Source organism: Salvia hispanica, chromosome 2 (assembly GCF_029641045.1).
Source record: "Salvia hispanica isolate PSC_SH4W2 chromosome 2, Shi_PSC_v1, whole genome shotgun sequence".
Taxonomy (NCBI): domain Eukaryota; kingdom Viridiplantae; phylum Streptophyta; class Magnoliopsida; order Lamiales; family Lamiaceae; genus Salvia; species Salvia hispanica.
In genome coordinates this window covers 27,566,420-27,583,612 of record NC_142693.1, presented here as the reverse complement: position 1 = coordinate 27,583,612, position 17,193 = coordinate 27,566,420, and the positions used below count along the sequence as shown (strand labels likewise).

General features: G+C 36.7%; 1 protein-coding gene across 1 annotated transcript; it reads left to right on the top strand.

The window, feature by feature from the left end:
* Positions 1–6,868: 6,868 nt before the first annotated feature.
* On the top strand, positions 6,869–10,858 carry LOC125190914 (uncharacterized). Its single transcript, XM_089064531.1, has 6 exons — positions 6,869–7,499; positions 7,996–8,067; positions 8,151–8,212; positions 8,860–9,127; positions 9,262–9,405; positions 9,479–10,858. The coding sequence occupies exons 1-6, from the start codon at positions 6,869–6,871 to the stop codon at positions 10,744–10,746; spliced, it is 2,445 nt and encodes an 814-aa protein (XP_088920657.1). The 3' UTR covers positions 10,747–10,858.
* Positions 10,859–17,193: the final 6,335 nt, after the last annotated feature.

Below are 17,193 nucleotides of genomic sequence, written 5' to 3'. Positions count from 1 at the left end.
ATTTGTTGTGCCTATTTGCGAAATCGCCAGAATTGTTGGCGTATGTGAAACATGATGATGGAGACAAAGTAGACTCGAGGACGAGTCGTTTTCAAGAAAGGGAGTATGATGCAGTTCTAGAAGACAAGACTTGGAGGCTAAGAAAGTTATTATTTTGGTTTTATTTATTTCTTAGTTAGTAGAATTAGTAGATGGAAAAATATTAATTATTTTATTTTACTTATAGTTAATTTTGCTTATTATCATTTTAGTTATTTCTTTCCATAAGTTTATGATTTCTTAGTTATTTTCTTTCTATAAGTTTAGGATTTCCTTGCCTATATAAAGACATCATTGTTGATCTTAAAAGACACTTTTGATTATTAATTTTACATTGAGTTTTATACTCCAAAGTTCTCAATAGATTTGAGTTTTTTATTATCATTTCATTCATTCTCATAGTTTCTACCGTTTTTGCATCATTTGGTATCACGGTCCAGGTTGATTATCAATGGCTGAATGTAGATATGGCGGCAGACGTGGCGATGTTCGTAGTGGTGGTCATGGTGGGGGACGTGGAGATCTCCCAAACGAAGAGGCTGCACGACAGCGTGATCTGCGCGACATTGAGAACGATGATCTAAGACAACAGGTTCGAGACCTCTAGCGCGACATCGAGAACGGTGATCTGCGACAATAGGTTCGAGACCTATAACGACGATTGATGCATTTTTTATTAGCACTAAAAATACCTGCAAGTATACAGGGTAGAACTAGTATAGCTAAAGGTACCAGGATATCGAACTCGGGGAATATAATTGCAACTGGCTTTTATGTACTAAGCGTCAAATACTATCTAGAGAAACAAGTGAAGTTTTGGGTTTTTGAAAGTAAAACAATTAAAAGCAATCAAACAACTAAATGCAATTAAACTACAAAGATAAAATATGAGAGATAAGAGAATTCCATGGATGTGCGTTCACAGATATGGTTATACAAATTCCAACTACAATACCTAGCACAGTTTATACTTTGAAAGGACGAGTCACCTAGCTTATGCTCATGCGATACAAACATTGATTACAACATTAGGGTTGTCAATCCTAACACGTAACTCCAAAAAGCTCCTAAGACCCTTGAAAAAGTCCTCACTCTCAATTAACAATTAACAGTGTCGTTTTAAGGGAAGCTAACTGTAGCGTCTATTAAGTGAATCTAACTCGCTAGAACTATGTCACAGTTATGAAGCAAGCTATATTAAATCATACAAGATTGTGTCACTCAATCATGCAACATCAAAACTACTTAGGGAAGAAACAAAGTAAAAACAAAACGGATATTAAATAGAAAAAGGAATTGTATAAACCAATAAAAGTTACTAACACATCCAAAGAATGAATTTAGTTAGACATGATTAAATAAGCTAAAAACATAGATTGGAGTGAAAACAATTGGAACATAAAACTAAAGCAAATAAAACCCGTAGGTTGAATCCTTGTCGTTCTTGATGTTCTTGCTTCTTTTTCCAACCCTTTGCACAATGAAGAACTCTCAAATTTATGCTATGGAAGTAATTGGCAAAAAGATGATGAAGAATTAGGGTTGGAGGAGGAGCTATGAAAGCTCCCCTTTTGGGGTCTAAGGAAGGGTTGAATTCTATGAATGAGGTTATGGGGTATATATAGGCTTTAGAAGGATTTAAATTTGGTAATAAGTGTCCTCCAAGCATTAGGAAATATGTAATTTTCGTTCCCCATAGTAGAAGGAAACGATTTGGCTTCACAAGGTAAGATCTTTTTTCCTTCTTCAATTTTCCGCCTAGACTGCAGGTGGCAGCTTTGTACAACTTTGGTAGAACGGCCATAACTCTCACCAGAGAACTCCGATTAAGGTGATTCTTGTACCATATTAATGATATTTTCAAGACGAAGAGAATGGTGTATAGAACAGTCCGATCGGACTTCAGTATCGCCGAAAAATTGAGTTTGAACACAGCTGTTGCGCGCCGTGTTTTTGTGGCGGGCCGCCGCACCTTGGCCGGCGGTCGCCGTGCGCAGTCCAGAAGCTTCTGACTCCTCGTGGCGGTCGCCACGCACTTCCCGGCGGTTGCCGAGTGTGTCTTTGTCTTCGCTAAGCGCCGGCGGTCGCCAGAAGTGTTGCGGCGGTCGCCGGAGAAGCTCCAGATTTCCTACTTTCGCGTTTTGACTCCCTTTTTAGGCTTAAATATGCACATTTCTCACAAAACATGTCAAAATACCAACATAGACAAAATATACAAATAATGGACATGTAATGCAACTTTGACCTTAAAAATGAGCCAAATAATGGCCTTAAAACCGTGCAAAATCCGAGCGTATCAACGATTGGTGCGATTGGAGAAGCGTCGGGGAAAATCCAACCCGATGAGATCTAATGCGTTTGAGCGTCGTTCAGTGGACGATTCGTTATTCAACGACGTCTACGATGGCCAGTCTAAGCCCGTATACGACAAGGATATATTGTCGATGACGGTGTATGATGAGCTCGTATACGAAGGCGATATATTTTCGATACCGGTGTATGATAAGCCTGTCTACGACGAGGATATATTGTCGATGCCGGTGTATGATAAGCTCGTATACGACGAGGATATATTCTATGAGCTCCCTGGATTGGTGAGCAAATCTTCGCCTCCTTCCGTGAAATTAGACGATGCTGTCGAAGACGAGGGCGTTGTCTTCTATGATGATGAGGTGTACAATGAGGCTGAAGAGGAGAAACGTCTCCTAGGGTTCATGTTTGGGGATGCAGAGGAGGAAGCGATCGCATGTGATTTGGCTGTTCCTGTGGATTTGAATCGGCCGAAGGTGTGGCGGGTAATGGTGTTTTGAATGCGAAAAGTTTTAGAATTGCAGATTCTGGGTGTATACATGAAAAAGAGAGTGAAGATGACCTTTCTGTCATTGATCATGCTTTGAGTATAGAGAAAGAATTATCCATTTGCATGGATTCTCATTCCAAATCCACTATGTCGTGGAGTGCTACTACAACCGTTTATGATTTCCATAAGTTTAGGATTTCTTAGTTATTTTCTTTCTATAAGTTTAGGATTTCCTTGCCAATATAAAGGCATCATTGTTTATCTAAAAAGACAGATTTTTGATTATTAATTTTACATTGAGTTTTATACTCTGAAGTTCTCAATAGATTTGAGTTCTTTATTATACAATTATTTTGAAGGGCTGATTCCAAAATGTATGGTGAACTTTAGCACATCTCTTTCAATCCTCCATTTGAATGCAAATAAACTTAGTGGCCTCATCCCATCAGCATTTCCAAAGAGTCGCAGTCTTCATTCAATCAATATGAATGACAACAAATTGGAAGAAACACTACCCCGAACCCTAGTCAATTGCCAGGGTTTGTCGGGCATCGACATTGGTGATAATGAAATACAAGATTCATTTCCCTATTGGATGGAAACACTCCCTCAACTTCGCATCCTTGTCTTGAGGTCAACTAAGTTTAATGGTACGATGTTGGTGGATTCAAACTCAAACACGGAGCGATCATTTCCAAAGTTGCAAGTCTTGGATTTATCGCAGAATGAATTTGTTGGCCCTCTACCTGTTAGATATATCAAGAAATTTCGAGGTATGATCGATGCAAATGAAAACCAGATTGATGATGGTGAAAATTTCTTCCTAAGTTTTATAGAATTCAAACTCACACTGAAAGGATTGGATCAATTATTGTTGCGATTGTTGGATACCTTTACAGCTATTGACTTATCCTCCAACAAATTCTCTTGGAGCATTCCACCTTCTGTAGGGAATCTTACCTCACTTAGATACTTGAATTTGTCTCACAATACCATCGGAGGAAATATACCATCATCTCTTGGAGGCATGAGTTTGCTTGAGTTGTTGGACTTGTCTTCAAACAAACTCGATGGAGAAATTCCAAGTGGATTGGCAAGGTTGACATTTCTTGCAAAGTTAAACCTTTCGATGAATACTCTCGAGGGACAAATACCACAGTCTACTCAATTATCCACATTTGGGAATAAATCATATGTCGGGAATACTGCGTGGATTTCCATTAACGAAGCAGTGTGAAAGAATTGATGGAAACCCGATACTTTCTCAAGAAGATGATGATGATGAGTCTGGATTTGTAGATGGATTTGGTTGGCGAAGTGTGGTGATGGGGTATGGATGTAGAGTTGCAGTTGGTATTGGAATGGGTTACATGATTATAAGAAGTGGAAGGCCAAGATGGTTAGTTGAATTTTTTTTGGGATTGGATATAATAATAGTAAGATGAAGAGAAGCAGTAGAGCAAAAGTAACACCAAGGAGAAGCTGATTTAAAACCGACATTGTGCTTTCCTTGTGTTTCATTTGTAACTCTAGCATAATGGGTTTATATGATGTTTTGCAATTAATGCATCTTCAAATATGCAATTAATGTTGTATTTCCAAGGTTGGCTACTTTTTGTTCATAAACTAATAAATATTGTATCCAATCAAATTAAAAACAAAACATGGCCTGGACGGATACTAAGAAATCAAATTTTTCAATGTTCAAATTTGTTTTATACTCCCCGGTTCTCCATTAAAGGTTCTATATTTTCTTATTTTTTCTTATTTGGACGATCCCCAATAAATATTTTATTTCACTTTTATTATTTTTAGTAAGTTAATCTCACACTCCACTAATTTATTTTATTAACAATTATTATAAAATTAATATATAAAAGTGGAATCCACATCTTTTTCCACCCATTTGTCAAATAATTTCTTAAAATCCGCACCGATCAAACATGATACATTTAATGGGATCGGAGGGAGTATATTTTCATATTATGTCTTAGACTTTGGACCGAAATATATCTTTGATATTTTGTTCAGCACTTGATGATGATATGAGTTGTGGAAAACCCATCCCGATGAGTCATATAATTGGTCGAAAACTATAGATTTAAAGGATTAAACTCCACACTTAAATGACCAATTGAACCTGCCAAAACATGAGTTTATCAGGGATCCTCTCCTTGTCCCTACAACGAACACCATAATCACCATGTCTACATCTCTGATACCAAATTTTTCCTAGTCGCTCTCAATAATGATCGAAACACATGACTGTAACGAAGCCAACACATTCAAAAACAAAAGTTTCTAAATCTTCTACTCCGTATTTAATAAAATACCAAAAAAACCATCATTCAAACTAACAATAAATCCAAGACAAAAAAAATCATATTATAAGTTGAAACAAAAAGATAATTTCAAATTCCTTTTCTTTGCTTGAATTGTGTCTATAGTTGGAAATTGGACATCTAACAGTGAAGAATGTTAAGTGTTGTCTTTTGAAAATAGTTACATTATTAGTTGTGTCAAGTGTTTGGTAAAATATGTATTCAAATTTGAAGATATCTTGCAACTAACCAATACTACCTGCCTTCTCTTTCCATTCACACTCAATTTTGAACCCGTTTTCAACTCATATCTTTGAATATTTCATTAATTTAGATATCATTATTGGCCCATCCATTTCATCCACTTGTCTCATTAGCCCATTGGGCTCCATTACCAGGCCCGTCAGATTCCATTTAGAGATCACACGTCTTAATAGTGGGCCAAAATTTTCAAATGATACTAAAATACTGTATATATTAGAGAAAATTCTTTTTTTTGGGGGAGCCTATAATTGCGCTTCCATTGATCCACCTTTTTTGTTTACTCAGAAAATGAGAGATGCATGACTCTTATGCGTTTCATTTAATATGAGGAGATATAAAAAGAGTACCCTGAAAGCGCAATCATATACAGTGACAAAAGAATAATTTTTCCATACTGATGCCGTGCCTCGTTTGTAAACCTTGGCCATTTAATATTAAGAAAACTTAACATCAAACTTTTACTTTCCACAAATATAGGTGTCATGCTCCAATTTGTAAGCCATAGCTAGCTCATCATCATGACTAACCACTATGGACAATTTATTTCAATCAACTATTCTGCCTTTTATTAAAATGAAGTAAAACTTTTCTCATGGTTAGACCTCCAACCAATAATTCATAGGCACTATACTTGACTTGAATTTTAAACATTTGGTTTCAAACATTTAACTGTTATTCATTTGAAAATGTGACATAGTTATTTTTTCAGCACGCATCAAATAATTCATATTTTAGATTTATGTATTATTTTAATCATATAAAACAAGTAAATCATAATAGGCCTCATGAGTACTCCAACACTAGACAGTCCCAAAGAAAAATTATAACTATTTTATTTAAGATATTATATGCATATTTAACTAAGACAATTATATAAATATCTAGAAGGCTTTCTCTCTATCCTGATCCAAAAAGTGTCACTCCATATGAACATTTTTCTCCGATCTCTCTTGAGCACAAGCTGAAATAGAGGCAACGTAGTTGTTGGGGTTCAAACCATCCCAAGAGCAAATCTGTGAGGGCTTTTGACCAAACAGACAATATCATATACTAATATGGAGTTTGGATTTGCATAGACGAACTCCAACACTAGTTAAAATCATTTCGACCGAGCTCCAATATACATTTAAGTCTTCATTTTAAGATATGATATGGTATAAGTAGTTATCGGTCATTACCAAACATGACACTTAAAGATTGTTTATCATACTATTAAAGATTTTTTCGAAGACTTTTTCTTTATCCTCATTAATTGATTGTGTGTAAAATTTAAATTATACATGTAGCACTTATTTCACTTTCAAACAGGTGTCACTCCCTATTTGCTCAAACCCTCTCCTCTCCACATAAAAAGAAACACACACATACACTTATGGGTTATATATATATAGAGCTGAAGTGTTGTATAACCCTCCACAAATTACTTTCTTAAAAATCAAGCATAATGGACAGATTTTCCAAGTTCTTCCTCCTTAAAACATCACTCTTTCTACTTCACTGGTTGATTGATTATAGCTCAGCCAACTCAAATATCATCACTGATCGTTCTTCACTTACTGCCTTCAAATATCGAATCTCTTTCGATCCCCATAATAAATTGACCAAAAATTGGAGCAGTGAGAGTAGTATATGTAGTTGGATCGGAGTTACTTGTGATTCTCGCTATCAAAGGGTGACTCAATTGAATATATCATCCATGGGTCTTGCAGGAACCATTTCTCCAGAAATCGGAAATCTTTCTTTTCTCGTTTCTTTAGATATGAGCAATAACTCTTTACATGGTCCTATCCCCACGCCTATTTTCAACATGTCATTTTTAGAAGTTTTGAATTTGAGGATGAATAGTTTGTCTAGCAGTCTACCTCTTGATATGTGCAAATACAATCTCCATAGGCTCAAGAGACTTCGTATTTCATTCAATGAGTTGTATGGGGAAATACCATCGAGTTTGGGGCAATGTTCGCAGCTTGAGTATCTTACTTTGGCAAGAAACAACTTCAGTGGACACGTGCCAATACAAATTGGGAACTTGACATTGCTTCAAGATTTATACTTAATTACCAACAATTTAACTGGTAAGATCTTATGTCCATGATTTTAATAATTTCAGATCTTTGTTTTTGGGCGTTGATTGGTCTAGTAATGATTATTCTTGTGTTTTATTAATTTATATCTATGCTTTAAGTTTGGAAATATATTTACTTTTAGGGACGACACATGTTCTAATGCTAAATTAGTGAATTGTGAGAGAAAAGATGAAAGCAAGTTAGTGAGTAGTGAGTCATGCTTATATTATTATTAGCGTAGTGCAAATGTTTCTAAGAATATAAATTGTACTATGTTGTGGGACGGACTAGAAAAAAAAAGACTAATTTTTGGAGCCGAATGGGATATCTTAATTGGACTAGATGCTAAGTACATCTGGATCCGGTTTACAAGTTTTTTTGCCAATAACCAATTAAATATTTGACAATTGGTTTAATTATTATATTTATTTAATTTCATATTACTTTAACCAATTTCACATTGCATGTATATGCTAATATATTATTTGATGTTAATTACTCACAGGTAACATTCCAAAGGAAATTGGGAAGTTAACAATGCTTCAATTGCTATACCTTAGTCAAAACAAGTTAAGTGGTAAGATCTTATCTCATGCCCTATTTGTACTAATTAAGGTCACATGTCATTGACATGATACCTAAATTTTAAAATTGTTGCAGGTTCTATACCAAAGGAAATCGGGAACATGACATCCTTATTATACTTAGCGCTTGACAAAAATGTTATAAGTGGTATGATATATTCTCTTTTAATGCTATATGCACCATAAATATACCTAAAGTCACGAATTCTACTTATTTTGCTTTATCATACAGCTGTTACATTACATGCATGCATTTTGTACAGAGGCGAAGGCAGGATTAATTACATGTTGGGGGGCCCAAATTACGTTAACAGTTATAGGATTTTTAGTATCACCGTTAAGAAACGACAGCTCAAAAGTTATTATTTTATGCTCTTAAATCAATGTTTTTATATAAAGTTATAGTAAAAACTGCTTCCAGTGGGATTCGACTTCCCAACATGGAGAGTGTGAGGCAAAAGGGCAACCATCTAAGCCAATGCATCAATACATTTATATCTAAATATGTATATATCTATAGACAGAGGTAAAATTGGTGGGGGGACCATGGCCCCCCCGGCCCTAAGGTAGCTTAGCCACTGATTGTGTAACACGTGTTGCATGTCATCGATAGTCGTATGCTATTTTGGATTGTCTTTAAGTTATTTGAGTCATTTCAATTTACGAGTAAAACCAAAACATATAATCTTACTTACTTTATTCAGTCTGTTGTTCTACTCTCTTTTCTTCATAATTTATTTCATCTACTATATTATTTTATATTTACTTAATCCACTATAGTGCAGAGCATATCGATCATTATTCCAAATGGATTGTCACAATTTCATATTTGTACAGGTGATATTCCAAAAGAAATTGGAAACATTACACCCCTTGTTTGGATGTGGTTGAACGACAATATTTTAAGTGGTAATATTCCAAAAGAAATTGGTCGTCTCAATAGTTTGGCGGTACTCAATATCGCAGGCAACAATATTAGTGGACCTGTGCCAAGGGAAATTGGAAACCTGACACACATCAGTGAGTTATGGCTTTTCGTAAATAATTTAAATGGTATCGTCTCTCTTTCTCTCTCTCTATATATCTCTCTCCCTGTCATGTCTCTTTATAAATTATTGGATACAAACTTACATTAATTAACTCATTAGATGTTATGGGTTTAACCATTTCAAAATTTGTACTGCCAGGTAATATTCCAAAAGAAATTGGTCGTCTCAATAGATTGGAGTTACTGCATATGGAACTCAACAATATTAGTGGACCATTGCCAAGAGATATTGGAAACCTGACAAGCATTCTTGAGTTATGGATTCCCAACAATAACATAAATGGTATCATATCTTCTCACTCTATTTCTCTCTACTATATGCCATTCTTGGTGATCCCTTCAAAATCAATTTTTAGGTCCAATACCTTCCACCATTGGGAATATGTCAGAGCTGACATATTTTGTGCTCCCTCATAACAAATTAAGTGGAGAGATCCCGTCATCCATTTGCAACTTGAGATTACTTTCTCTCCTCTATTTAGCAGACAATCATTTGGAAGGGCCAATTCCAAAGTGCTTGGGAAACTTCAATAGTTCACTGTTGCTTCTTAATTTGGGTGACAACCTAATCACAACCCTTCAATCTACGTTTTCAAAAGAATGCAGTCTTCAGTACCTTAATCTGAATGGCAATAAATTGGAAGGAATACCTCACTCACTAATCAACTGCCAACGTCTACAAAGCCTTGACGTTGGTTATAATGAAATACGAGGTGCATTTCCCTTCTGGATGGAAACACACCCCCAACTTCGCATCCTTGTCTTGAGGGCTAACAAGTTGAATGGTACTATGTTGGTGGTTTCAAAGACAAAGCATCCGTTTCCAAAGTTGCAAGTCTTGGATATATCAAATAATGCATTTGTTGGCTCTTTACCTGATAGATATTTCATTCATTTTGGAGGTATGATAGATGCTAAGGAAAATCTGACACGCGATGAGAAGGATGAAAGGCTCCAAATATATTTTGATTTAAGTGTCACCTTGAAAGGTTTGGATCATACATTGAGTAGATTGTTGGATACGTTTACAACGATTGATTTATCTTCCAATAATTTCTCTGGGAATATTCCGATTTCCATAGGCAATCTTAATTCTCTGAGATACTTGAATTTGTCCCGTAATACTCTCATGGGACAGATTCCCGTGTCTCTTGGGAATATAAGTATTCTTGAGTCATTGGATTTGTCATGGAACAGATTGAGAGGAAAAATTCCAAGTAATCTGACAGGGTTGACGTTTCTTTCGAAATTAAACCTATCAATGAATAATCTTGTGGGACCGATACCACAATCTAAGCAGTTTTCTACGTTTGAAAATGATTCATATATAGGAAACTTGGGATTGTGTGGCGTTCCATTAGCAAAACAGTGTGAAACAACCCATGGTAAACCAATGTTTCCTCCAGAAGATGATGATGAAGAGTCAGGATTTATAGACGGATTTGGTTGGCGAAGTGTGGTGATAGGGTATGGATGTGGATTTGTGGTTGGAATTGGAGTTGGTTATATGATTATAAGAAGCGCAAGGCCAAAATGGTTAGTGGAATTCTTTTTTGGCATTGGATATAGTAATAGTAAGATGAAGAGAAGAAATAGAGTAAAAGCAACAAGAAGAAGAAGGTGATTCACGACACACATTGGGCTTTACATGTGTTTCATTTGGAACAATAGCATGTTGTGTGTATGATGTTTTGCAAATAATGCCATCTTAAACTATGCAATGTTTTATTTCTAAGTTAGGCTACTTTTGTTTATAAAATTATACTCCTACATATTGTTTCTGTTGTGTGATTAAGCAACCCTTGCATGCAATCTGCACAGATGCTAAAAAATTAAATATTTCAATGTTCAAAACTGTTAAATTCTAATCTTATGTCTTAGACTTAGGACCAAGATATAACTTGTTTGTCCTAAACAGAAGTATTTGTTCAGAACATGATGATGATTCAAATGTGTCTTATGTTTCTATGACTGTAAGTATGATGATGATGATGACGACGACAATACTAGCAACTTCTGTTAAACTTTAATGTGGACTACTATGACTGTAAGTATCTGATTAAAATATGATGAATGCTATTATCTTTTATGAATAAATAGATTAGTTGCATGATTTGCATCACAAACTGGTAATGCTAGACCACGCTCACTCGGTTTGAGTGAGATTCGTGCAAGGTCCGTTTTCTTGCTTTTCATGCCCATTTCACCTGTATTTTTAGCACATTCTAAACAAACTCATTAAACACACATTCTAAACAAACTCATTAAACTCCCAAAGGTAGAATAATTGGTCAAAAACTACAGATTTAAATGAGTAAACTCCACATTATCTACACATAATGACTAATTGAACTTATCAAAACATGAGTTTATCAGGTTTCCTCACCACGATCACAATGTCTACATCTATGATACCAAATGTTGCCTAGTCACTCTCGATAATGACCGAACATATGAGGGCACGAAGCCAACACATACAAAAACTCAAGTTTCTCAATCATCTATTAAATAAAATACCAAAAAAACCCATTCAAACTAACAATAAAGCCTAGACAACAAAAATCATATTATAAATTGAAATAAAAAGATAATTTCAATCTCATCGGGACTATATCCAACTTCAACTTCTAATTCTAATAGGAAACAATTGCAAGTAAATTCAACTCAAAATAACCAAAACATACCTCTGTCACTTGAAGCCTTCATCATACATCTTCTCAAATTCAGGCGCAAGCGCAAACGTCTCACACAAGGATGACGGCCTTCGCAAGTGAAGTTCCCATCGAATAGCATCCTTGAATCCCGATTCACATATGGAGACGAGGTGATTCTCTGAGAGCGATGCACCCTTAATATTGACAAAAAGCCTCTCAAACTCGTCCTGATATTCCATCACCGTGTTACTTTGTTGCAGCTTACAGAGTATCCCAAAGTGATTGTCATGATATGTTGGATCAAACCTCTCTTAGACCGCCTCCGTGAACTCAGGCCATGATTTCGGCAATTTGTGATTTTTTCGGTAAATGAGCCAATCCAGCGCCGGCTGCTCGAAGAGTAGTCCGGCAAAGTGTAGACGATGCTCTTCCGACATTTCTGTAATAGTCGAAATACATGTCAACCTTGAAAGTCCATCCCCATGGGTCGTCTCCGTTGAATTTTGGGGGATCGAGCCGAAGATAGGGCAGCTGCTCCGAATTGTTGGACTTTGAATTACCAGCATGAGGCATGGCTGAACAATTTTGATGAAGGAGAAGACTAGGGTTTAAAAAAATATAGAGTAATCTTTGTCATTGATGATATGAATATCCGTGTGTTTATAGGGGAAAATATGGTTATTGAGAATATGAATTTTAGTAGATTACTTATTTCGTAGTATTCTAAGATATCAAGAAAACTAAGATTCATTTTTACTCTACTGTGAAAGTAAGCTATTTAACTGTATTTTATGATTTATTGTTATTGTTGACAGAGCCACGGGGGGATTAGGGCGGCACTCCAAGTCGCTTAAGGAGGTGGGCAAGTGGAATCCTCCTTCGAGAGGGGATTCGCTCCGGTAAATTGGCTATATCCTCTGGTTTTATTTTTTCTTTGTTTAGTGCCAAATATAGGGTTGGGCTCTTGTTTTCTGGTAGACAGTCTCTGGCAAAGACTTAGGACTTCTGTGCTTTCTGTTCTGTGTTGCTTCCGTTGGTTCTTGTTTCTCTGTGATCTTGTGATCTCATCTTACTTAACCACCAAGCATCTTGCACTACCCAAGTGACCCCCTGCGCCCTCCAGTAGTGAGTGATTGCGAGCTGGGATAGCCTTGGCCAGTCTTGCTCGTGACAGTCAAGGATGTGAGGCCCTCTCTGTTGTGTTAAAGTTGTGTGTCTGTCCTTGTGTTGCTTGTGTATGTCCCTCTGTTCCCAGGTGTGTAAGGCTCTGTGTTTATGTCTTGCTTCCTGTGTTCTTGCAAAAATTCTTGCTAAAATGGCTCAACCTGTTGGTCTGGTTCCCTATAATGGTAAAAATAATTTTGCTATTTGGAAACAGAAAATGAAATGTGTTTTGATTCAATAAAAGATGTTCAAAGTTGTTGATGGTACTTTACCTGAGGATATTGCTTAGGATAAAATTGATGAGATGAATGATCTGGCTAGGGCTACTATTGTGTTAAATCTATCTGATTCTGTGATTAGGAAAGTTGATCATGAGGAATCTGCTGCTGAAATGTGGAAATTGCTTGATACTCTGTATGCTGAAACCTCTATGTCTTCAAGAATGTAATTGCTTGAAAAGTTGTTTAAATTTAAGCTGGATCTTGCTAAATATATAGATGATAATGTGGATAGGTTCCAAAAGCTGGTTCAGGACATTAAGAGATCCAGTGATAAAACTATAGATGAATACACTAGCATAGCTCTAATGAATGTCATTCCTGACTCCTATGGTAGAGATTCTGCTCCCCTAGACCTTATAATTAGCTCCCTGAAATCTAAAGAACTTGAGCTTAGAGAGAGAGCTGCTGATAAGAATGCTTATAACAAAGTGTTAAATGTCAGAGGAAGATCTAAATCTAGAGGGGGCAATGAGCCCAGTAGTGGTTCTGGTAATACCTCTAACTCTAGGAAAAAGTTTAGGTCCAGGTCTAGAAGTAAGGATCCTAAAACCTATAGGAGGTGTTTCAACTGTGGTGAAGTTGGGCACTATAAGAAAGACTGCACTAAACCCAAGAAGAATAAGTTTCCCAACCACAATGCCCATGTTGAAACCCTTGTTAATGTTGCTACCTATGATAATGTAAATGATTCTGTCTTTATGGTGCATGACTTGCAATTTGTGAATGCCTCTCCTGCCTGTCCTTTTACCTCAAATGATTGGTTATGTGATTCTGGATGTACTTATCATGTGAGTCCTTTCAAGGAAGTGTTTTCTGAGCTGAAACCTGTAACTAAAACTTTTGTGTCAATGGCTGATGACAAGAAGTGTGAAATTCTTGGTATTGGCACTGTGTGTTTGAAGTTTGAAAATTGTTATGTGCTCAACTTGAAGGATGTGAGATATGTTCATGATCTGTGCTATAACTTGATGTCTTGTACTACTCTTGAAAATGAGGGTATGGGGGGAAAGTGGGGAGAAGGCTGTATGAAAATTTGCAAAGGGTCTATGTGTCTGTTCAAAGCTAACAAAAAATGTGGTTTATATGTCTGTACTGCTGTGCCTCTTTCATGTTAAAAAGCCTATGCCAATGTTGTTAAAAATGATAGAACCATGTCGTGGCACAATAGGCTTGGTCACATGAGTGCTAAAGGCCTGAGTATTCTGAAAAAGCATGCCATCTTGTCTGATAATGATCTCCATAGTGAGTTGCCTTTCTCTGATTCTTGTGTGCTGGGTAAACAGTATAGAATTTCTTTCCCTGCTACTCCTGCACCTGCTAATGTGAGTAAATGTATTTTGGAATACTTGCATATGGATGTTTGGGGTCCTGCATCTTGTCTTCTCACTCTGGATGTGTGTATTTCTTATCTGTGATTAATGATTTCTCAAGAAAAGTGTGGTGTTTTTTGATGAGGCACGAGTCTGATGTTTTTGAAAAACTTAAAACTTGGAAAATCTTGATAGAAACTCAAACTGGTAAGAAAATCAAGGCTATTAGAACTGATAATGGCCTGGAGTTTTGTAATAATCAGATGGATGACTTATGTGATGACTTTGGAATTAAAAGACATAAAACTGTGCCATACACTCCTCAGCAAAATGGGGTTGCTGAGAGAATGAACAGAACTCTTCTTGAAAAAGTGAGATGTATGTTATCTAAGTCTGGTTTGTCTAAAAAGTTTTGGGGTGAGGCTTTATTAACTGCTACTTATTTGGTGAATAGGTCTCCTTCTGTGCCTCTGGTTGGTCAGTGTCCTGAATATGTGTTCTATGGAAAATCTCTTAATTTTTCTCACCTAAGGGTCTTTGGTTGTTCTGCTTTTGTGCATCACAAGTCTAATAAACTTGAGCCTAGGTCTAGGAAAGGTGTTTTTCTAGGATACCCTGTGGGTGTTAAAAGGTTATAGAGTCTGGCTTAGGGATGAACCTGGGTTTAAGGTCATAATAAGCAGGGATGTAGTCTTCAATGAAGATGAATTCCCCTGCTTAAGATTGACAAGTACCCCAAATCCCATAGATGTGGACAATGAGCCTCTTAATGAGGTGGAGTCCACAGACTTACTCACTGTTGTGGAGCCTCTCAGTGATGCTCCAAGTGAGGTGGAGCAGCCTTTCTGGAACACCTATCCAGTCTATATGCCTAGTGAGACTCCTGATGAAGGACACCCAAATGTTGTTCATAATAATGTGGTTGTCCAAAATGTTTGTGACAATCTACCTGATATGCATGATAGTCCTGCTAGAAATGCTCCTCCTACCCCTGTCCAAAATGTGATTAATAGCCCTGCTGGTATTCAGAATGGCATTGATGATCCTAACTTACAGGACTATGTGCTTGCTAGAGATAGAGCTAGAAGAACTAATGTAAAGAAACCTGTTAAGTTTGATGGCTTTGTTGGTCTTGTTGCTCTTATAAACTTAGCTTTCAATGTGCATGAGTCTGATGGGGATGAACCCCATACTTACAAGCAAGCTACTAAATCTGAATTTTGGAGGCATAAAGCCATGTTGGAGGAGATGCACTCTTTGAAAATTAACTTACTTGGATTCTTGTACCTTTGCCTCCTGGTGCTTCTGTGGTTGATTGCAGGTGGCTTTACAAATTGAAAAATGAGGTGGAGGGTCTTAGGTACAAGGCTAGATTAGTGGCAAAGGGCTTTACTCAACAAGAGGGATTACACAGAAATTTTTGCCCCTGTTGTTAAATTCACTACTGTCAGGATGATGTTGGCTTTGTGTGCTCATTTTAATTAGGAATTAAAGCAAATGGATGTTAAAACTGCTTTCTTACATGGTGATCTTGATAAGCCTATTTACATGAAACAGCCTGAGGGCTTTGTTGATCCTAAGTTTTCCAATCATGTTTGCTTGTTGAAAAAGGCCTTATATGGTTTAAAACAGACCCCAGGCAGTGGAATATCAAGTTTAACACATGTATGCAAAAGTTAGGTTTTGTCAAAAGTACCTTTGATGCATACTTATATGTTAAGAATCTTATATACAGTGCATGTGTTCTTGCTTTTATAAGTTGATGATATGCTTATAATGGGTCCTTGTTTGAAAACCATTAAGGGTGTGCAAGCTGCTTTGAGTGAGAATTTTGACATGAAGGATTTGGGTGATGCTCAGAAAATCTTAGGGATTAGTATCTATAGAGATAGAAAAACATCCACCCTTATGCTGCATCAAGAACCTTATGTGTACAAAATTCTGAAAAAGTTTAACATGTTTGATGCTAAGCCTGCTTCTGTGCCTTTAGCTGCTCATTTTATGTTGAGTAAAGATATGTGCCCTAAGTCTCAGTCTGAAGTTGATGCTATGAAGAGAATTCCCTATGCTAATGCTATTGGATCTGTTATGTACTTGATGGTTAGCACTAGGCCTGATATTGCTTATGATGTGTCTTGTCTTAGTAGATATATGTCAAATCTGGTCCTGTTCATTGGGAAGCTCTGACTTTTGAGATACTTAAAATTAACTTCCAAGTATGGGTTGTGCTATACTAAGTGTGATGAAGGTGTTTCACTAACTGGTTTTGTGGATTCCAATTATGCTAATGACAGGGATAAGAGGAAGTCAACTACTTCCTATGTGTTTACAGTTTGCAAGTCTTGCATAAGTTGGAAGTCCCAGCTGCAGCACATTGTGGCTTTGTCTACTACTGAGTCAGAGTACATTGCAATCACTGAGGCAATGAAAGAGGCTGTTTGGTTAAAGGGAGTACTCTTTGAACTTAAGTTTGTGAAGTCTTCTCCTGTTGTGTTCTCTGATTCTCAATCTGCTATTCAGCTGTGTAAAAATCCTGTTTTCCATGATAGGACAAAGCATATAGATGTAAGATTTCATTACATCAGAGATATTGTAGAAAAAGGTGAAGTGTTTCTTCAAAAGGTGCATACTGATAAAAACCAAGCTGACATGGGAACTAAGC

What these genes read in the sequence shown, in the direction of transcription:
- LOC125190914 (XM_089064531.1), top strand. Translation starts at nt 6,869, where the DNA reads ATGGACAGATTTTCCAAGTTCTTCCTCCTTAAAACATCACTCTTTCTA. An exon ending in AATTACCAACAATTTAACTG is followed by an intron (nt 7,500 to 7,995) that starts GTAAGATCTTAT and finishes AATTACTCACAG; the next exon opens with GTAACATTCCAAAGGAAATT. An exon ending in TCCCAACAATAACATAAATG is followed by an intron (nt 9,406 to 9,478) that starts GTATCATATCTT and finishes ATCAATTTTTAG; the next exon opens with GTCCAATACCTTCCACCATT.